General features: G+C 44.9%; 2 protein-coding genes across 5 annotated transcripts; both read left to right on the forward strand.

Moving 5' to 3' along the window:
- The first annotated feature begins 1,136 nt into the window (after positions 1–1,136).
- Positions 1,137–10,841, forward strand: LOC142899044 (protein phosphatase 1 regulatory subunit 3A). 4 transcript variants are annotated; one of them, XM_076042460.1, is made up of 5 exons: positions 1,141–2,284; positions 5,702–5,748; positions 6,307–6,383; positions 7,916–7,942; positions 9,033–9,171. In XM_076042460.1, the coding sequence occupies exons 1-4, from the start codon at positions 1,419–1,421 to the stop codon at positions 7,940–7,942; spliced, it is 1,017 nt and encodes a 338-aa protein (XP_075898575.1). In that variant the 5' UTR covers positions 1,141–1,418; the 3' UTR covers positions 9,033–9,171. The 4 variants fall into 4 exon arrangements, with proteins under 4 accessions (XP_075898574.1, XP_075898576.1, XP_075898575.1 ...); XM_076042459.1 differs by lacking the exons at positions 7,916–7,942; positions 9,033–9,171 and adding an exon at positions 7,311–7,909 and having other exon boundaries at positions 1,137–2,284; XM_076042458.1 differs by lacking the exon at positions 7,916–7,942 and having other exon boundaries at positions 1,146–2,284; positions 9,033–10,841.
- Positions 10,842–14,881: 4,040 nt separating this feature from the next.
- Positions 14,882–20,402, forward strand: gpr173 (G protein-coupled receptor 173). Its single transcript, XM_076042487.1, has 2 exons — positions 14,882–15,980; positions 17,203–20,402. Exon 2 carries the CDS (start codon positions 17,385–17,387, stop codon positions 18,606–18,608), a length of 1,224 nt encoding a protein of 407 aa, XP_075898602.1. The 5' UTR covers positions 14,882–15,980; positions 17,203–17,384; the 3' UTR covers positions 18,609–20,402.
- The last annotated feature ends 1,142 nt before the right edge of the window (positions 20,403–21,544 follow it).

Raw genomic sequence — 21,544 nt, forward strand, 5'->3', positions numbered from 1 at the left:
TATCCATTGATTTTAATGGACCCATTTGTTGTTTTTGCAATTTCCCCAACACAGTTCAATCATTTGTAGTTTGCTATCACAGTTGTACTGCTGTATTAAAATATCTCCACATTTATTTTCAGTCTACATGTCAGTAGGTCACCTTTTAAATGATAGGCTACTTCTCAGGCGTGCTTACAGCATGCAGAGAAATCTGAGCAAAATATTTTTATTTTTGACCTTCACACGGGGGTCTGAGTGGGATCATTTGACAAACATTACTTAACTGGCCTGGGTTATTCTCAAAAGTAATTGCGAATGAAACACAATACTTATGAAACCTTTGCAAAATTCGCATACTGAACAGTTAGGGATCGGCATCAACAATTGCATTATGTTCGTCATTTATTGGACATGCATTTCAACATCATATAGGCCTATAGAGACGACAGGGTAAAGAGTTGTGCTCCACCACTAGGGATGCACACAGAGACAAAAGCATTTGGCTGCACACTAATGATTTTTATGTAAGATGCCGTTCATGCTGATATTGTAATTATGGAAAATGCAAAATAGCCACACGATGGCTATGGAATTTTTTTTCATAAACATGACCAGATTTGTGCTCCTTAATGATAAAATTTTCTTCATCAGTAGTGTAAAAAGGTTAAATAGATAATATATTATACAGTGTATGGACCTGTACTATTGCATTTTAAGAACGATTTTGATTTTCATATTTCAGAACTTCTGAGGTGGATAAAGACAACCCCCCCCCCCCCCTTGATTATGCTGAATGGAAAAATAGAAAACAATTCACAGGATGCCTTTGTTGTAGGTAGATACTGTGACAAATACCAACGTTGAGACACAGAAGAAATAAAAAAAAGAAATAGACTGCTTGTGGTATTCAGCACCATAGCCGACAAACGACACCTTCTTTGATATTTACCAGTTCGCACCCTGACGTTCACAATGTGCTGGCGTTTGGCCAGACAGAACCCAACAGTTTGAGGCAAAGATTGCACCAATTAAAAAGACACATTTGGGACGTGGCCGGTAGGTCAGAACTATATTTAGAGGCTGTTGCTCCTTCAGCGACGACAGCCAAATGGCCATACATAAAGCCATGTAAACCGGTGGAGCGGGGGTGGGGGTGGGGGGGGGGTTGCGGACGCTATGATAAGGCTTGGCAGTAAACCCTCGTTTTTCCCATGAGTGACATTTAACGCCGCACGTTGACCGAAGAGGCTCCACGGTGCGCAGCGCACAGCCGAGACACGCAGCACAGCGCAGCGCAAGAGAGCTCCACTGGCCGCCGCTGCTGCGCAAACCATGAGTGTTTGTTAGAGTGCTTGATTTTATTTTTATTTTTTTTCTACATAAACGAGACGTCACGTGCAGCTTGTTGGGCGCACGGGCTCCATGAGCGCGCGACCATGTCGTTTCTAACCATCCCCAGTCAAGAGGGCCTTTTCACCGCCATCAAAACCCGCAAGTCCTCCCCGGAGGCGGAGGGAAGACAGCCGGCGGATGACGACGACGAGGAGGATGAGGACGAGGATGAGGACGACGACAGCACGAACGTCCGCCTTATCCCGAGATGCTCCCCGGTGCCCAGGAAGCGGGGCGCGTCCATCTACGACGAGACGGCCGAGTACATGCGCATCCAGCAGGCGCTGTCGGCCGGGAAGAGGGTGTCGTTCGCGGACACAACAGGTGGCGACCTGATCGACGTGAAGGAATTCGCCGCCTACGACTCGGAGGACGAAGAGGAGAGCGCGAGGTGGGAGGAAGAGGAGGCCAAGTACCGGAAGCCCGAGCGTGAGCCAACCTATACCGTGCGCCCGGAGTTCCAGGCGCCCACCGACGACGCGCTGCTGCGGGCGGTGCGCGCCGGCAAGCTGGAGGTCGAGCTGGTGTCTGCGGTGGAGAGCGAGCCGCTCGCCTTCGCCGGGATCGTGCGAGTCCTGAACGTCTCCTTTCACAAAGCCGTCTACATCAGGTCCACCATGGACAGCTGGGCGACCTACTTCGACCACCCGGCAGAGTACGTGGAGGGCTCCCACGGCGGCGACACCGACCAGTTCTCCTTCAAGCTGTCTTTTGCGCCGCCGTACATCACGCACGGCTCCCGCATCGAATTTGTCGTTCGCTACGAAACGTCCGACGGCGACTTCTGGGCCAATAATTCGTCGATGAATTACGCGGTGACCCTGCTGCTGTCTTACAACGATGATTCGGATCGGACGGCCGTCAACACGAGGCAAATGAAGAGTATCCTGAAAACCCCCAAAGCTTACAGGTAAACCTCTCCAACACACGTTTACTTGCATGACAAGGGACATCATTTGTCCAGAATATGACGTCTTGGCTTCCAGTGTCTCCACCATCCAACTCATACCCCAGAGGCCGGCAAACTTTTTGACTGGTAGGCCACAATGGGTTGTAAAATTTGACAGAGGCCGGAGCAGGAGCAGGAGCAGATGGATGGAGTGTTTTGGTGAGCCATCTCATAGGAGGAGAAAATGTATCATGGGATATGTAGAAAACATTATTTGAAAATGAACAAAAGCAAAGTTACAACAAAATCAGTGTCTATGAAGCCCCACAGTGTGCAGCTCTTTATTGAAATGACCCCGGTAACACTGAAAACACAGCTATTTTATGATCCACTGCCTGATATCATTTCTCAAACATTGGCGGGCCACATTAAAAAGCTTAGAGGGCTGCATAGGGCCCCCGGGCCATAGTTCGCCCATGCCTGTAATAAACCACCACTTAGCATTTAATAGGTCTTTGTCACAAGATGAACATTGGTCATCACATCATAAAGACAACATGTCAAAAGTACAGTCTTGGCTCCTGTGGGACACCTTTGTTTTCAACCATTTGTAAACACTCAGCCCACAGAGAGTGGATGGAGTAAGTGCTTCTTCAGGGGAAGCAGTTACTACATAGTCACAGTTGGTTGCACAATGAAGCCACAGTAGTGATGATAATCGCTGCATTAAAGTGTTGATAACATTTGTTTTTGCACCCCCCCCGAGCCCCCGAGCCCCCAGCCCCACCTACACACCTACACACCTACACACACACACACACACACACACACACACACACACACACTTGATCTGCAACTAGATGTGGGCGGTATTTTGAGTATTTTGCAGTTAGGGAAGTAATTATGAAATTTGAGTGATGCCCAAGGGTTTAAATAGACTTTTTGTACTGGTTTTTAGTGCTGCAACAGTGTAGTTTCCCAATTTGGGATCAATAAAGTACATCTATCTATCTATCTATCTATCTATCTATCTATCTATCTATCTATCCTTCTATCTATCTATCCATCTATCTATCTATCTATCTATCTATCTGTCTATCTATCTATGTATCTATCCTTCTATCTATCTAATGCATTTGATATATTCTTCATGTATCGCCCACCGTATGCATCCAAGACATGCTAACTATTGTGTGCAATGCCCCCCCCCCCCCCCCCCCATCCCAAAGCACTATTCTGAGTCAGACTCCAATGCGCACCACAATCAGAACGCCAGTCCTCCACTGGTGAGGCGGTGGTTAAAATAGGGAAAGGGCAGGTGTCATTTTCAGGCTTGACGCTGCACAGCGCCTTATTTACCCCTGACCTTTTCTATCAGAGTCATGCGGGAACACAGCCATCCTGGCCTCGTTGTGTGCTTGCCGGCCGACGCACGCTCCTCCTCTGCTACCCACTAGACTGAAGTCGGCTAATCCCTGAAAGAAACACTTCAAATGTCTGGTTTATTATTACATGAAACTGATGAGCAACGGGCACTGAGACTGACAACAGGGATGATCCCCGAGCTCATGAGAATCCATACAGGGAGCAAACCGATGTCATGCAGGACTGCTGCAGCTGTACAGAGAAGGAACAGGTCAGCACAGCTGTGAGCTGCCACTGATTGACTGCTTATGACGTGTGCTAACCTCAGTCTTCATTAGCACCCCATTGAAATAAGCTGCAGTTCAGTCCGTCTTGATGGCAGCGGTTGTTGCATTGTAACCTTGAATAAATAGATCCACATGATCCTTGAAGACACACGCATACACACGCAAATAGAATGTTAATGGCCAGAATTCAAGTCTAGATTGCTTCACGCTTATGGCATCATATGTCCAAAATACTGTTGCACCCAAATGTGCAACATCTTTTGAAATCTCAAGTACGTCAAGTAGAGCTTTTATCGTTGTGCGTAAAAAAATGATTCCGCTCATGCAACTTGAGAAATTTTGTTGTGGGACAAATGACACGAGAGCAGAAAGTGACGTCAAACTCCCACTGTGTGCATCCTGACCCTTATATTAAACAGGAGTCTGCCTGTGTGATCCTGGTAATGCAGGCAAATGTCCTCATTTCTCCCTTTCTCCCAGACCCCCTGCTGCGCTCATCGCTGTGTTAACAAATAACAAATTGGGGTGAACAGGCGTCCCTCAGTGCTAACAAGATGAAAAAAAAACCCAAAAAAACGTGGTAGACAGAAATACAGCGGAAATACTGAGAGCTCTTATTCAGCTTACTTGAAATATCTAATTGTTTCTTGCCATTTGACATTATCCACAAAACAGTGGTCACATCCCCTATGTTATATCCATCTTTAACACTGTTGGAGATTCACTGCTTGCTGCACCAGAGGCTACTACAGTAGTACATTGACTCACACACATGCAGTGCAAAACTACCTCATCTAGTATCTAACTGATATTGCAGATAGCCACTTTAAAGTCACGATGCTCAAAACATCATGCCTGCCCCTCAGGAAAGGAGGACACAGGTCGTAGACATAGAGAGTGGAAATCCCTGAGTTTCGCATGTTCAAGAGAGTTTATGATTTATTAATAACTTCACATGACACAAAAGCCGATGTAATCGAGAGATCTGTAGAAATGGACCAGTTTATTTTAAAGTGCAGGGGAACCTAGCAAGTCATCCACACTCCTGTCACATGTTGATCACACTTCTGACCTTTACCTCAGTTGGCATCCTCAAAGTCTTGACAATGTTGCGCAGTACTGCTGAAATGCAGTGACACTTCTGCCTTATCGTTGCCTGGTTCTCTTCTTTTCTGTGAACGCGCCCTGAAACATCCATCAAGTGAAAATATTTGGCACTCCATATGGAACCAGCATGTATTGATCTTGGAATGGCATTGATGGTAATAGATGGAAAGAGTCCAAATCAAGATGCTGATTTGTGGGGTCACGACTGAGTTTAAAATGCTGACTGTGGTGGTCGCTCAGACCAAGTAAATTTTTACTATAGTCAGAGCATCAAAGGTTCAGCAGCATCAATCAATGTTATGGGTCGTTTTCTAGAATAGTTGCCACTATGGTCGTGCCATGACTGTGCATTATGTAAAATCATTGTGTAATAATGTGTCTATGAGAACAACAATAATCTACATTTTGCGGTGTCAATAATCATCAGAAAATATAAATCACTTTGTACACAAGTCATTGCGCACAGTCAGCAGGATAGGCAGTAAATGTTCACACATTTTTGTGTGTTTTTGTTGTACTCTACCAATCTCACCACTTTTGAACCACAGTGAATGTTTGCATATTTTCAACAGATTAACGAAGGGCGTTTTTTTGCCATTTTTGTATATTTACATTTACAGTAGTTCAACATCAATTTGTTGTGTATCTTCTAACAAAAATCCCTCTGTTTTTATTTCAGTATGAACAATGACTTTGATTCAGATGAAGAGCAGGAGAAAGAACAAGGTACAGTACGATTGTTGACATTATTTATAAAAGGATGTGTTCTTCACTGGAGATTCAAAAATATTCTGAAAATTGCTACTATGTTGCAGAAAGCACAGCTAAGTTTACACTCCAACTAATTAATGGCTACAAACTGGCTCACTCTCTCTCGAAAACCTTGTGAATTATGTTTTTTCTTTGCCAATTAGGTCTTCCACTTCTCCACTGTTCGAGCCCTTGAAGGCTGCATACTAGCCTTCAAGGGCTGCAAAGCTTTAATAAATAATCACAAGAACAAAATGATCTTTATTAATTTTAATTACATTTTAGATATTTGTTTTTATCATTTTAAAGTACATAAATCCCAAGAACACCAAAGGATTCTCCAGAAAACTCGTTGGATGTGAAGCATCTCAACATCTGTGTATAGACATGAGACGCATACAGCCAGACAGACTGACAGATGCATACATACAGCTCTAGAACTTTCTAGGGCCACGTGTTCCAGTTAGCCATATGATTGTATTTGTTCTACCATATTTGGCTTTTTCACTGTGTGTTTATGTATTTTTCCATCAGCACAAGAAGCAAAGTCAAGACTTGTCAGACCTATAGCTGTTTGCCCAGCCATCGTGCAGCCAGTGATTGATGTTGAGGTGAGGATCAAATCAGACACTGGCTTCAGAAACAAATGGCTCTTTAGTTCAATGAATTGCAAGCCAACAGGATAGCAACCTGGCAAGCCAAATGGTTCCCATTCAATTCCATTGATTTCACCTTCAATATGTAGGTGTTAAAAAACAAAACAAAACTCAGAAATGTCTAGAAAGGAGAAGTGGAATCACACTCTACTGGACAAATCTATTCTTTGTTGTGTTTCTTTGCTGGCCAGGGTGCTAGAACCTGAGGCTCCTATCAGTGCAAGGGCTGATATTAGCCATGTGTGTCTGCGTTGTGATTCGTTTCTGTGCACTGTGCTGTTTAAATTTAAAAATTAAATTTTGTTTATTGCCAAAGACAACTTGGAATAAAGTGTACAAAACAATAGTGCCTTCTCCTGTCCTGGGACCTGGGGGCAGTGTCCTTAGCCCTGACTACCCTGTCCCCTGTCCCTGGGAGGGCCAACACCACCCACCTCCATCAGCACTGGGGAAACCTCTGCGTTCCCCAACTCGTAAAGACCAAATGTCCAAGCCACCCAAACTCAAACCTCTCAAAGATTGTTAGTGATTGTCACATCCCGAAGGATGTGAAATTTGTCCCCCGCATTTGACCCATTGTCCCCTGAGGGAGCGGTGGGCAGCAGCGGTGCAGCGCAAGGGAATCATTGGGTGATCTAATCCCCTAATTCCAACCCCAAATACTGAGTGCCATGCAGGGAGGCAATGGGCACCATTTTTAAAGTCTTTGGTGTGACGCAGCCAGGGATTGAACGCACAACCTCCCAGTCTCAGGCTGGCTACCATGAGACCACTGAGCTGGTGGAAGAGCAGTCAGAGCTCCTCCAGGATGTCCATGTTTCTCTAAAGCTGAGCTCGACACTCCTGAACTCTTTTGGGCTGCTTGTGTCCGTGTGACCATAGGTGAAGCGTCAGAGCAGTGATCAGCCAGCAGAGCTTTGCTCCGACTGGGCATCAGCATCACTGTGGCTGCCTCCCAAAGGACGAAGTGCTGATAGTTATGGAGTCAGACATGGGGTAGGGACCCGTCCATAGGTGCCTGGTACCTGGGCTATTGCCCTGAGGCCTGGCCAGGCCCAGCCTGAAGCAGACACATGGGTCCCACTCCAGTCCACCACCCACAGGAGGGACTGCAGGGTTCTGGAGTTATGTGGATCGGGCAGTGTTCCAAAAAAACTGTAGTCATTTTGTGTAATCTATCGTTTGTGGAATGTCAACTGGTTTGCAGGGATTTTTTTTTATTTATTACCTTTTTTCTATCTTCCAAAAATGTATTCAAAATGTTCCAACATATTGACTTGCCCATAAGGACAAGCATTTAGAAAGTGACTTACTGGGTAACATTCAAAGTGTTTTCATTTGCATGCTGTTGTTGACACATTTCCATTTAACAAGGCAGGTAGGCAGGCTAAGTGCGTTATCCCTTCAGCCAGTCATGGTTCTAATTAAACATAACAAACACTTTTAAAGCTCATCATCAATAGCTTGGTTGTCTGTCTTGCCCACAGCTCATTGAAGCTTCGGCAGCAACTTAGGTAAAGTGTTGCTTCTCGCCGCTTCAGCATGTCACAGAGCATACGTCGTGCTCTCTATGTAACGTTCCATGTTCTGTTCTACATCGCTGTCTTGCTGTGTCTGAATAAAAAAAAAAACGCATGTTCCAATTTATTTTGACACCTTGTACTTAAGTTTTTACTCAGTTCAAATTAATACATTTGATGAATTTCTAAGACTTATTAACGCACAAAATCTCTGTGCACTAACCCTCCTCAATAACCTCCCCACTTTAGTCTTAGCTAAGATAAGCTAACCATCCAGTTCAATAAACAGCAAAAGCATCATAGTATCTATTTATTTTTATTTTTTTTAATAACTTTCTGCATTGTACATTGGTACAGAATTGACTTGCTGTACCTGCTACCTCGGACAATCTCTGGTTTATGGTAATAATTTGGAAAACACAGGTTCATCTTGGAGGGTTTCATACGAATATAACCTACAGTATAATTCCAAACCCCAAAAAATAAGGTTGTGCAGTATAGTGCTAAATACCATGAGCGATTTACAAAAAATATGACAACATATATATATATTTTTTTACAGTCTATCCCTTTTTTATTGCTTTTTTATTTCTTCTGTGTCAAAGCATTGGTGTTCATCTCCCTGTGTGGCATCCGTCATGATCCGTGAATTGTTTTCTGTTTTTCCCTTCAGTTCAATCAGAGGATTTCTTTATCGACTTCATAAGTTTCAAAAGACTTAAAGTTCTGCAATATGTCCTTACACTTGAAAATCAAAATAGTTCTTAAAATACATATGTGCAGGTACATACACTATGTAATATATTATTTACTGACACTTTTCACACAACTGATGAAGAAAATCTCATCTTTAAAGAGCACAAAACTGGTCATGTTTATGAAAGAATTCCGTTGCCATCGTGTTGCTCTGTTGCATTTTCCATAATTACGATGTCAGCATGAACAGCATGGTACATAAAAAGCATAATGCAGCCAAATGCTTTTATCTCTGTGTGAATCCTTAATGGTGGAGCGCATCTCTTTGCCCTGTCGTCTCTACACTCTCCTTGCTTGTCACTGTGGTCTGACTGTCTTATTCTACCAGCTTGCAGTTCCACCATCTGGTCCCACTGCCCCACCCAACCAGGAGCTTCCATCTGTTGACGGCCCTCTGTTTGCTCAAAGTGTAACCCCAATCCAAGAGTCCCCCTACGTGTCAACCGGAACCGCACCCCAGTCCAATTCATATATTGCACCCTGTGCCGCCGATGAATCTGCCGAGCCGGAGGAGTGGGGGTGTTCGGCCAGACTCCACTGTGAATTAAACAACCAGACATCAGAGCAGCCCACAGACAGCACTCCCTCTGCACCACCGTCTGCTCCAACTCTTTCCCCGCAGCACAAGTCCAGACTCAGATCAGACGGAGAGGAAATCCCTCCCTCAGAGACGGCGCGCACGCACATCCCGACCTTGGAGTCCGATCGGCGGCGAGCGATAGAAGGAGACGGACCGACCGGCAGCCCGGCCAGTCGTCCTCTTTTTGAACCGTCCGCCGCTGAATGCGCCTCTGCTGCGAGTGTGACTCATGGCGTCGAGGTTGCAGCAGAACCCGGCGAATGTGTTGCAGAGTTCTCGGCGGACTCCCCCGGGTCTGCATTGCATCATGAAGGCGCTGCAGCTGCGCTCTCTTCCGATGTGGCAGAAAGTCGAGCGTCGCCGGGTGCAGATGGCCGAGCTCCAGCGTCACCTGAGCCCACTGAGCACCCTGCTCAGAGGCCAGGTGTTGCCGAGGCCAGCCAGCACACAGCACTCCATTCGGGCCCGGCCCGGGAAGCAACGCCGGTTCCTACGCAGGTTCCCCCTGAGATGTTATCAGAAGATTTACCAAACTGGTCGTCGTTGGATCGCGAGCTCCAGCCCGAGCGCCACACCGGTGCAAATCTGATGCTGTGCGCCGTCTTTCTGAGCGGAATCGTCTCACTCTCTGTGGTGTTCCAAGAACCCAGCGCCCTCTTCTTCATTGGAGTGCTTTTGGTCATGCGCCGGCTGTGATTACGCCTTTGTGATGTGTCAAGTGCCTATTAACGATTCCAAAATAAGCCAAAAACAAAAACAGCAGCACCTCCACGCAAACTCTACTGTTTGACCAGACGGCCCCTGTGAGATTTTAAGATTGATATAAATTGATGAGAGATGGAATGGTTGAAACTGTTGTCAGAATTGCTCTGCCAGTCCAATGTAAAGTAGAAATACTTTTAAGATCGGTACTTAAAAGATTAGTGTTCATCTGACATCTACAAATGCACTGTGAGCACAATCCCAGAAGCACAGTCTCGAGAAAAAGTAATTTTCATTTGAAGTCGTGCTGAATTCTGTTGTTATGTGGAGATAATGTGTGGATGTATGTGGTCGGCTGTTCTGAATTATTAGATTGGTATTCAAATGTCCTTGTTTTAGTTGTTGATGATGCAGTAGGATGTGTTGTCGTCCGTCCACATTTCCACTCTTTATATATTTACTAAAGGACAAAGCTTAAGAGTCTTGTACAGTCAGTATTTTGTTTACAAAATGCAAAAGCAAGATGTAGTTGTGAGAACAACTTTGCCTTAACGCTGAAAGAAAAAAAAAATCAGATTATCTTTGATAAGGATGCTAAATTGAGGGACAAGTAAGTGTTTTTTTTGTTGCAATTAGAAAACACGAGCCTTTTTATTTGTCTCCTCACAGTTGCACATAGTTAGTCTTCCTGTTGATCCTCTCCAATCCAATCCCATATTGCTGTTGTTGCACAACACAAGATTTTATAGTGGTGCCCTGACGAGCTCACGGGCGGACTGGAGCACTGAGCCATGTGCTTAGATTGATCAAAGTATTTGCAGTGAAATTCCATTAAAATAAGGTGTTATACCAAAAGCTGCAATGTGTCTGCATTTCTTCCTTCTGTTCCTCACAAAATAAAAGTACTTATTTCCCCCCTGCTTTTCATGCAAAGTGCAGTGCAGCGAACAAGCAGAAAACAAAGCTGAGCCCAAACAATATTCGGGTCTTCCAAATGAAAAACATAATCACACAAACACACACACACACACACACACACACACACACACACACACACACACACACACACACACATCTGCATTTCAGTTGTATTGAATCAATGTGTTAATGTCAACATTTCTAACTGACAAACTGCAACTCAGACATTTATGAAAAGCAAGAGAGAGTGTATTTCAGTTTGGAACAGTGTTATCGTCATTATGTTTCAGTAGTTAGGACTGAGGAGTTCCTCTAACCTGGGGAGGGAATCATGGGATGTGTCAAGGTGTGGGCCTTGTGAAGAAATGGACGGAGAGGGCAGAGAGTTGCGTCTCATCATTTTTCCAATCATTTTGTGTCAATGCTTGTCGTACACGCAGGGTCAAAGGCAGGACAGAGGATCCAGTGCAACACAAAGACACAAACCAACTGTTCTCACACCCAGACTCAGTGGTGTAGTCTGGTGTATTCTTGAGAGTATACTCTGATTTTTTTTCCTCCTCCCAGCCTCATACACATCCGCCCGTCTGCAGCTGCTTCCAAACAACGCTAAACAAGAACCACCACGCTCAATAATGCATTAAGTACAATGTACCCACATGCAAGTGAGCTCATGAAAGACTAATGATGTATTGTCTAAATGGAAATGTATTGTAAGCAACACAAGATATATAACAGTCATTTACGGCTGGACTTTAATTAACTGATGGCCAGCAGTCACAAGACAAATCTGTGAAAGAAAAAATGAATAAATAACAAACTTATATAAAAAATAAAGTTTCAGTAATCAAGCGCAAAAAGTGGTGCAAAAGCGGTACTAAAGCAACAGCTGACTCTCAGCTGGCCGAGGTGACGGTGATGACCACTGACAACCAGGTAACAACCGCACTGCACTGTTGCCTGATCCCCTCGTGTGATCAGAGTTACGACTCTGTGGCCTAAAAGCAACTAACGCTGTACGCCACACTGACAGTCTAGTTGTAGCTGTGGAAAAACATGAACTTTTTAAGGACAGAAATAGCACCTTACAAGTATGCTGGCAAACCAGCGTTAAAGGCTGTGTTCCCAATAGGAGAGTAGCTCAGCGTCTCTCCCTGTCGCAAACACGGACCTTTGCTTCGGGAGGAAACACACAAAGAGCAACTCGAGCCGCAGACGGAAGCCAGAGGTCACGCATTGCACTGAAGTCATGGCGACACGCGACACTTCACTGCACATTGGACGTCGTAAGATGAGACTTACATTCAAATGGCTTTTCCACTGGAAAGCTCCTCGCATGCTTCACCATGAGATGTCACAGTCGGTTAGCTGTGATGGAACATTAATATCTCGGGGAAACCTTTAACACGGCGTTTGACCCCAGCGAGCTTCACTGCAGAACCAGAACCTCACTGGTTGTCCGCCAAAATCTTTTGCACTTTGTTTTAACTTTGACAACTTTCAACGAGAAAATGTCCTTGACGTCACGTATCCTTTGGATTATGTGGATTATGTTTTAGGCCCCTTAAACTAAAAAATTATTAATCAGAGTGTGGCTCTGCCGAATTAAAATGCGTGAGAGAGATTTGACAACCATGTGGCTTGAGTGTGAAATGTTTCAAATCAACTCAGGTGCAAAATAAGTATGGACTACCCCAGAAACTCACCTAAATATTCATGACTTTATTTCTAGCAATACCCCTACACTATGTGTGAAGTAATCCTGTGATTAAAAAAAAGTTTGTATGTGGGCGTTGTGACTTTATTACCAAACGGTTGTGAAGAGTAGTGTGATTTTCACAGTATCTTAGCAAGTGGGGTAACCTTGAATTATGTGTTGAGTAATATTGCATTGTGAGAAACTGTTCAAAAATAATAAATGCCACTTTTTATTCAATGGCGACACGGCGGTGCACCAGCTTGTGATTCCAGAGTGGTGAACATGTTATTCTCTATTGGACTGAATACCACTTTGTCGTAAAGCCACCAGTTCGAAGTGACATGTTTTCTGAAAAAATCTCGTAGCCATTTTCACACCTTGGCTGGGGTTGTTGTCACCAATCCAGGAGAGTGATTAGTGAGTTATCAGAGCCTCTGTGACATCACAAAGGGCTGAATTCAATCCAAACGATGAGTGAGCAAAGGACTCAGGATTGTCTTTTGTTTTGTTTTTGATCTGAGGAGCGACTGACGAGGTGAAGCAGAGGCGGAGCTACGTGGTGGCTCAGATCATATATTTTTGATTCATCTAGAGTATATTTTTGAGAAAACATGTATTAATATACGTATGTAGAATAGAATAGAACGCCTTTATTAATCCCACAATGGGGAAAGTTGCATAATTACCCCTTGGTAATTATGCAATGGAGTAATAGCAACGGTCGAGTACAAAAAAATGGAAAGTTACATTAAATAAAAAGAAATAAGGAGATAAAAAAAAATTAACAGTTAAATTATTTACAGCTATCTACTGACATATACATATGTTTTGTATAAAGTCTGTCTGACTTGATGATTGGCCTGGATTTTTGTTCTTGGTGGAAACAAGACACTCAAAAAAGACACTAGAGAAAACTACAAAACTAAAAAAAAAACAACTACAGCAGCAATAACAATGCAATAGCAATGCAATAGAATAGAATAGATGTATTCAAATTGGGAAACTACACTGTTGCAGAACTAAAAACAATGCAAAAATCGAACTATACAGTAATTACAATAATTACGAGGAAAAAGAGACATAAAAACAGTCATGTGGTGGTTGCAGGTATCAGCTGATGGTGAGTCACCATCTCACCCTGTCCCACCCCAAGGAAACACTTCTGGCTCCGCCTGCTGAGCTACACACACAGAAAACATTAGTCAAGTGAATTTTGCATCAGGGTTTAAGGCATAAGGTTTAAAAGAAATTCTGCAATAAAGTAGATTTTTATTTATTAACACACAACTGGCGGATTATTTTGAATTTGCGTCGTTTATTGTTTTTCCTTCATCTGTTGACCTTGACACTGAGTGAGAGCGTCAAGAAATCAACCAACTCTAAGTGGAGGCCCGTTAGTGGAGCCCCGTCTCACTTCCATTCAGTGTGTGTGTGTGTGTGTGTGTGTGTGTGTGTGTGTGTGTGTGTGTGTGGAGGAGGGGGGGGGGGGTTGTAACACGTCACAATCACAGGCCACTGTTGACAACGATGCTGGCTGGCGACGCTTCCCCGAAGAACCAACATCCCTTGCTGCTGTCGTGCCAGGCTGGGTCCCCATTCCCATGTGTGTGTGTGTGTGTGTGTGTGTGTGTGTGGTTCCGTCCGCTCTGTCGCCAAGGGCAGCAGGACAGCGATGACGGACGGACACGGTGCGTGTTGACACCCGGAGAGATAGAGAGAGAGAGAGCGGGGGCGTCATACGTGATGACACACACACACACACACACACACACACACACACACACACACACACACACACACACACACACACAGGGAGCGAGACAGAAAGACTGCTGGAATAAAACATCACTTTCAAGTAATGGCTCACAACACTGCACAGGTCCTCCTCCCCCTCCTCCAGCTAGTCTCCCCCCTCCACTCCCCTCTCCTCCCCCTCCCCCCATCCCCATCACCTCCTCTCTCCTCTCCCTCCTCCCCACCTCTCCTCCCTCCTCTCTCCGGATAAAACCGACGGTTTCCGCGAATGTGCGAGCTGCCTTCTTGCAAGCAGCCATAATTGGGATTATTCAGGAATAATTCGCCCCAATCCAGCCGCAAACCGTCTTTTTTGTTTTTGTTTTCCCCTCTCCCGGTTTTTGATAAATATATTTTTCGTTTACCCCCCCCCCCCCCCCCCCCCGATTTTTTATTTATTTATTTTCCTTTTTCCTCCATCATGGTTAAATCGTGATCTCGGCAGTGTCGGTGATGTGAAAGCCACCGCCGCCGCCGCCACCCCCACCCACCCACACACACACACACACACACACACACACACACACACACACACACACACACACACACACACACACACACACGCCGTGACATCGTCGGACTAGTCAAAAAAAATGTGTTTGTTCTGTCATGGAGGCTTTTTCCTCCCGCTGCTCCTCCTCCGCGGCGGGCTGATGATGAGATGCGCTGGTCCACCTTCACCGGACGGCAACACAAAGACTGCTGCACACTGAGACTGGAGGGCTACAGGACATCGCCTTTTTCCTCCTCTCCTCCTCCTCCTTCTTCTTTTCCCCCTCTCGCTCGAGTGAAGGATGGAACCGGGAGTCGGTCCGAGGCTGCTGTCTGTGTGGACTAATTGTTCTGGTGCCGCTGGCCGAGACCATTCATTGAAGGGATGCGCGATCTTTTCCCCCCTTCCTTCTTCCCCGTCGTCTGTGGGTGGGTTATTATGATCATTGAAAATCTGACATCATTTGGATATTTAAAAAAAAAAAATCCAAAACAAAGCAAGGTATATCTCTCTCTCTCTCTCTCTCCCAATCTATTTATATTTATTTATATAATTTTTTTTTGTCTCATCGCGGTCTGTTTCCAAGGCTCCTGGAAATCCACCCTCGACGTGATGCAACATGAAATCTGTTTTGTCGGATGATATTCAGAGCCGATGAACACATCCCTCACCGTGCAACTGTAAAAGGGTGGCAGAGGATTTTTTTTTTTTTCTTTCTTTCCTCCTCCTCCTCCACCTCCTCCTCCGTCTTGCCTCCTATATGTGACAGCAGTGTCCTCATCCTGGACCGTCTGATCAGCTGTTGATTATTAGGACGCCTCGATACCCTGTTTTTTTTTGTGGGGGTATTTTTTTTGTATTTTCTTTTTTTTTTTGTTGTTGTTGTTGCTCCATTCGATTTTGTTGGATTTTACGCATAACAGGTGTTGTTCGAGCCCGAAAGCACAGCAAGAGCATGAGGCGTTATTATGTGTGTTCCTCTCGGTTTCGTCCACAGTGAGACGGAGGGACTGGCGTCGCTTTGTTTTATGCTTTTGGCCTTTTGTCGTGAGAAAAATAACAGATCCACGGAAAGACGGGAGGATGAACGGTAGGTTATCGTCTATATATATATATATATTTATATATATCTCTGTCTCTCTCTGTCTCTCGGTCTCGCTCGTCAGCGCATATGTACATATATAAATAAATAAATAAATAAATAAATATATTGCACACGCAGCCACACAAGCGCAAAACAGAGGTTGATTTTGACACCTGTTCATTTGTTTTTTTCTATACCCTAGCCTGCTGCGTTTGAGGCCCAGCCTCCATAGCAGCCATCTAATCATATGGAATGATATTTATCAAGGTGGCAGAGGGCTGCTCAGTGAATCATAAAAAACACAAGGGTTACAGCTAAATCATATTTTACATCGTGGCCTACATAGACAAGGCCCACCCAGACAAGCACAGCTAGGCTCTATTATCACCCCGTGCATATGGTGGTGGTGATGGTGGGGTGTGTGTGTGTGTGTCGGGGGGGGAGCTGAATCTCAATATTGGTCGTTTTTAATGAATTAACATGTTTTCCTTCGCAACGTCTGCACCCGCGTGCATCCTTAGACACATCGCTGGGCAAAGCTCTGAGATGTGGCCGTTAAAATGGTCACACACAAAACGACGAGGGGTGGGGGGGTGGGGGGTGGGTGGATGGACGGCTTCACACAAAGGCCTACAATTGGAAAAACAAACAAACAAACAAAAAAAACCCACAACAATTGGCCGCCTACTTTGCTCTATTATATTCTCAGGTTGGCTGTGTGCGGTGGATGCTGCAGCTTCCACCCTCTCCGCCTCGGCTGTGACACACATACACACGACATTATACTGTAGCAGCGGGGAGAAAGCAATAAATGTTCCCCCGCTCATTTACAACATCTCTGTTTGTTGGACATGCCCAGTGTCAGTTGTACTGTGTCTGCTCCATCCCTCTGTACACCCGCATGCATTCACTCAAACACCCACACATGCACAAAGTATGTGAGCTGTTGTATCTTAGCAACGGGCAAGGTAATTACTGAGAGAGCCAAGGAGCTGGCATGCTGTAGAGCCGCCGATCTGATCCCAGCCGTACAGAAACGGGAAGGCCGACATTTCCACTGTTGTTGCCCGACACAGCACTTTTTTTTCTCTCCTTTTGGTCAATACCCATTAATGCCATTTTTATTTCCGCTAAGCGGACTTAGGTAAAAATGGAAGAAAAAAAAAAAAAAGGCGCGACCGTCGTCTTGCTTTTTCCACTCCCTAAAAATGTGCGTCTCTGTTTGCAGGTGGTGAAGTTATGGCCAAAGGGGAAAGATGAGTGTGTTGTGTAGGAAAGATCCTTGAGGGTTCTCAGTGTAAAAAGACGAGAGGGGCTGACGGGGTGACGACGGCCGTAGGAGGATCTCTAGCGTTTTTTCTTGAGGGCCGAGTGGCAGGGCGGGCGGGCTCCTGTGGAAAAGGAACTAGAATGGCGAACCAGAGCTTTGCCATCGATGGCCCCGGCAGTTTGCTGGCCGTGCTGGCCTCGCAGAGCGGACTGGCAAGAGGCGGCGGCGGCAGCAGCAGCAGCAGCAGCGACAGCAGCGGCGGCGGCAGCAACAGCGGAGGGATCTCGGCCACAGACGTGTCCGCCTACTTTAAGCTGGTCTTCTTGGGCCTGATCATCTGCGTCAGCCTGGTGGGCAACCTCCTGGTCTCCACGCTGGTCCTTCGAGACAGGACGCTTCACAAGGCTCCCTACTTCTTTCTCCTGGACTTGTGTCTGGCGGACGCCGTCCGATCGGCCGCCTGCTTCCCCTTCGTGCTGGTGTCGGTCCACAACAGCTCGGCCTGGACTTACAGCGCCCTGAGCTGCAAGGTCGTGGCGTTCATGGCCGTGCTGTTTTGCTTCCACGCTGCCTTCATGCTCTTCTGCGTGGCCGTCACCCGCTACCTTGCCATCGCCCACCACCGCTTCTACGCCAAGCGCATGACCATCTGGACGTGCGCCGCCATCATCTGCATGGTGTGGACGCTGGCCGTCGCCATGGCCTTCCCGCCCGTCTTCGACGTGGGGACGTACAAGTTCATCCGAGACGAGGACCAGTGCATTTTCGAACACCGCTACCTGAAGACCAACGACACCCTGGGGTTCATGCTCATGCTGGCCGTGGTAGTCCTGGCCACCCACGGCTTCTACGCCAAGCTGCTGCTCTTTGAGTACCGGCACCGCAAGATGAAGCCCGTCCAGCTGGTGCCGGCCATCAGCCAGAACTGGACCTTCCACGGTCCGGGCGCCACCGGTCAAGCCGCGGCTAACTGGATTGCGGGGTTCGGTCGTGGTCCCATGCCACCCACCCTTCTGGGCATCAGGCAAAATTTACACAATCAACACCGGCGGCTGCTGGGAATGGAAGAGGTGAGGTCAGAGAGGAGGCTGGGCAGGATGTTCTACACCATCACCCTGCTCTTCCTCGTCCTCTGGGCACCCTACATTATCGCCTGCTTCTGGAGGGTCTTTGTCAAGTCCTGCACCATCCCTCACAGGTACCTGTCCATCACAGTGTGGATGAGTTTTGCCCAGGCTGGAGTAAACCCCATCTTCTGTCTCCTGCTCAATGAGGACCTGAGGAAAGTGCTAAGAGCTCACCTGCCGACCTACTGGAGGACTAAACAACACCTGCCCCAGGACGAGGCCTACTGCATCATGTAATACGACATGACCTTAACGATGAGAATGTTTCAGTGCTTTGCAGAGAATTCGCTGAGAACCACGTGATGTTACGCACCTTGGTGATAAGTGTCTGTTTTGTTGTTTTGCACAACAAAAATCCAATTCTTTGCCAACCGAAGCAGGCACAGTGCCATTTCGATTGAGAATGTTGATATTTGAGTCAATGTGTCAGGTGAAAAGGTTTGACCAGGGCGTTTGAGGAAGCCCGATATGTTTTGCATTACTGATGATGTACTGTATTATTTATATGTAGGAAAGATCACAACAATCACCACTCCAACTAAGTGTGACAGATGCCATTTTAAAAATAATGTTGCCTTATTTCAGTGGGACATGCCCGAGAGCTTTTGACTGAGAATTGAGTATCTAGTGTCAGATGAGGCACAAAATGATGTGTTGAGGACTGTGAATAAAAAAAAGAAAAGAAAAAGACAGAGGATGCTGATTAGCATTGCTAACTTTAAAAAAAAAAAAACCACACACATCAAGGAACTCTGAACGGACTGACAGGCCACCCCGTACGCCTTCTCATGTAATTCAAAGGAGACTGCAAAACATCAAATGGACTCAGTAACCTTGGATACATTTAAATAGCTGTTGTGAATCCAAGAAACCCCTAACATGCTTGATTTTATGGACTTGATTTAGGGCGTGTCAGGTTCCTTTGTATCATAAAAAAAATGCCTGTTTTCCTTTGTTTGTAAACTATACATGTTAAGCAGATGACACTATTTTGAAATATGACTTGATTTCATATTGTACAGACTGAACAGGAATGGACATTCCTGCTTGTGTGTTTTATATAGCAACTGTGTGTATGTGTGTGAAAAAGAGAGGTAAGAACAAAAAAAAAAAAAAAAAGACGACAGGAAGGATGGAGAAAACAAGGGGGATAAGGATGACAGGAAAGGTTCCAGTATTATTAAGTCAGTATGAAAGCAGCCTCATTTTGGTGTCTCGAAATCATGCAAAATTAAACAATCATCATACGGAAGTCTGTCCCTGTAATAGATTTCCGTGAATTGTAGTCTGGTTTTTTATGGTAATTTACACGCAAATGTGAGCAGCAGATGGATTATGAAGAATGGGATGAAATAATTAGACAACAACACATGCACATTGCAAACAGGCCATAGGACTTAATGACTTGAACTATGATGTAAATTGTGTCCTTTTTAAATGAGAAAAGTCGGTTAGCAAATGGACGGTTATTTGCTTATGATGATCTTGGGAATGTTTTTAAAGTATTGTTATGCTCTAAATAGAATTCAGAATAATGAAGAGTTGAATTTGCACTTAATGGGAAAGAAACTTGAATGTTACAAGGCTCTCTTATATTCCCCTCAGCATAATATCACTATTTAATCGTCCTGAGTTAAACTATGTTCAGGATGGATTCAACCACCGGAGATGCTTGGTGATACGGAAACCAGCTCAGACTCCATTCAGCTGTCTTTCCAATTCAATATTCAAATGTCAAAACTACAGTATGTAAGACATAAATATACTTGTGCAGTCAATTTTTTTTTTTTTCTGAATGTGGACACTTGCACAGCATACTGTATTAGCATGCATTCCACTGCATTTCATGGTTACCAGACTGTGGATTACAACTTGTACAGATGTTGATATGGGAAGACGAAGTGACAAGTGAGTCAAGGTCCATTATTTTTACGTCTGGCATTTCTTCGCAAGATGATATTCTGTAACTGTACAGTTAAACTGAAGTGGTTCTTTTGCCCACTCATCAATAAAGACTCTACTTTTGATGCATTCTGAGTCATGATCTGCCTAGATGTTGACTTGGCCTGATGCCCTGCTGAGAACGCGCCACAATAAATGAATAATTTAAAAAGTAATTTAATTTTAATTTCTTTTTAATCCAAGTAAAAATAACTCACTGCATTTGGTTCAAAACATGTTAATTGAGTGAGCAACATTTTCACAAGGCTTGAATTGAATAACTTTGCAATACTAATAGTTTTTCAACCAAAATGGGGTTTTCTTAAGATAATAAAGTCCTTGTTTCTGGTGACATAGTGATTAAACATTACAAAAATGACAAAAGCTTGTATAAAGTGATGTGACATTTGTCGCAACAGATGATATAGCCATGCCTTTGCAGTTTTTTGAGAGGATGCTCTAATATTAACATCAGTAAACTGCTGGTCATAGACCAAACTGAAGCGTTGTGGCTGGCTGCGTTATGGATTATTAACACCACCACATCTGCTACCGTTCCCTCCCACCAGTGGTACATTGGCTAACACTAAAATCTCACCATGTAGTAAAAACAAAATTACCCCGAAGACGGTTTTGTCATTTGAGGTAATTAAGGCAGGCTGACGTGTGCTTTATTGTTTGGCTCTGCTGAGCAGTGGGGTTTTCATTTGCTGTTCAATGCTGTACAACAGGGTAAAGTGATATGATATACGACTAAGTTATGTGGTGTTGGGGAAGATCGCCTGTCACTGATACGATACACAGGAGAAAGAAGAGATACATCACACATCTGGCTTTCTCATGAAATCCGCATCTGCGGTTTTGGAACAAATTCCTTCATTTAAGGTTTAATCTGAGAATTTGAATTTGGCATAAACACTGAGAACAAGTAGCACATAATCCGAGTGACTCCATCAAATATCCTAAATGACTATACGCATGCAGGATAGTTACATGGGCTGTTGGGTGTGTGTTTTCTTGCATTTTATTTATGAATTCACTCCCCCACATGGTGGAATCGGCTCCTCTGCCTCCAGCCTGCTGACCCCATCACCAGCACCAGGCAGCGAATCACATTGCGTTACATGTAACCACATTCATTATATTGTGTCTTGAACAAGCACCCTTTTTTGAATTTAAAGAAAAAAAAAAATGATTGTTCTTATTTTTGCATTCAGACAGCAGTAATTGGG

Source organism: Nelusetta ayraudi, unplaced genomic scaffold (assembly GCF_046127955.1).
Source record: "Nelusetta ayraudi isolate G7.1 ecotype Tasmania unplaced genomic scaffold, CSIRO-AGI_Nayr_v1 ptg000070l, whole genome shotgun sequence".
Classification (NCBI taxonomy): Eukaryota; Metazoa; Chordata; class Actinopteri; order Tetraodontiformes; family Monacanthidae; genus Nelusetta; species Nelusetta ayraudi.

Excerpts from the sequence above, each read along its gene's own strand:
- LOC142899044 (XM_076042458.1), top strand. The coding sequence starts at position 1,419 with ATGTCGTTTCTAACCATCCCCAGTCAAGAGGGCCTTTTCACCGCCATC. Across the intron at positions 2,285-5,701 it reads AAAACCCCCAAAGCTTACAG|TATGAACAATGACTTTGATT; the intron begins GTAAACCTCTCC and ends TTTTTATTTCAG. Across the intron at positions 6,384-9,032 it reads AGCCAGTGATTGATGTTGAG|CTTGCAGTTCCACCATCTGG; the intron begins GTGAGGATCAAA and ends TTATTCTACCAG.
- gpr173 (XM_076042487.1), top strand. The coding sequence starts at position 17,385 with ATGGCGAACCAGAGCTTTGCCATCGATGGCCCCGGCAGTTTGCTGGCC.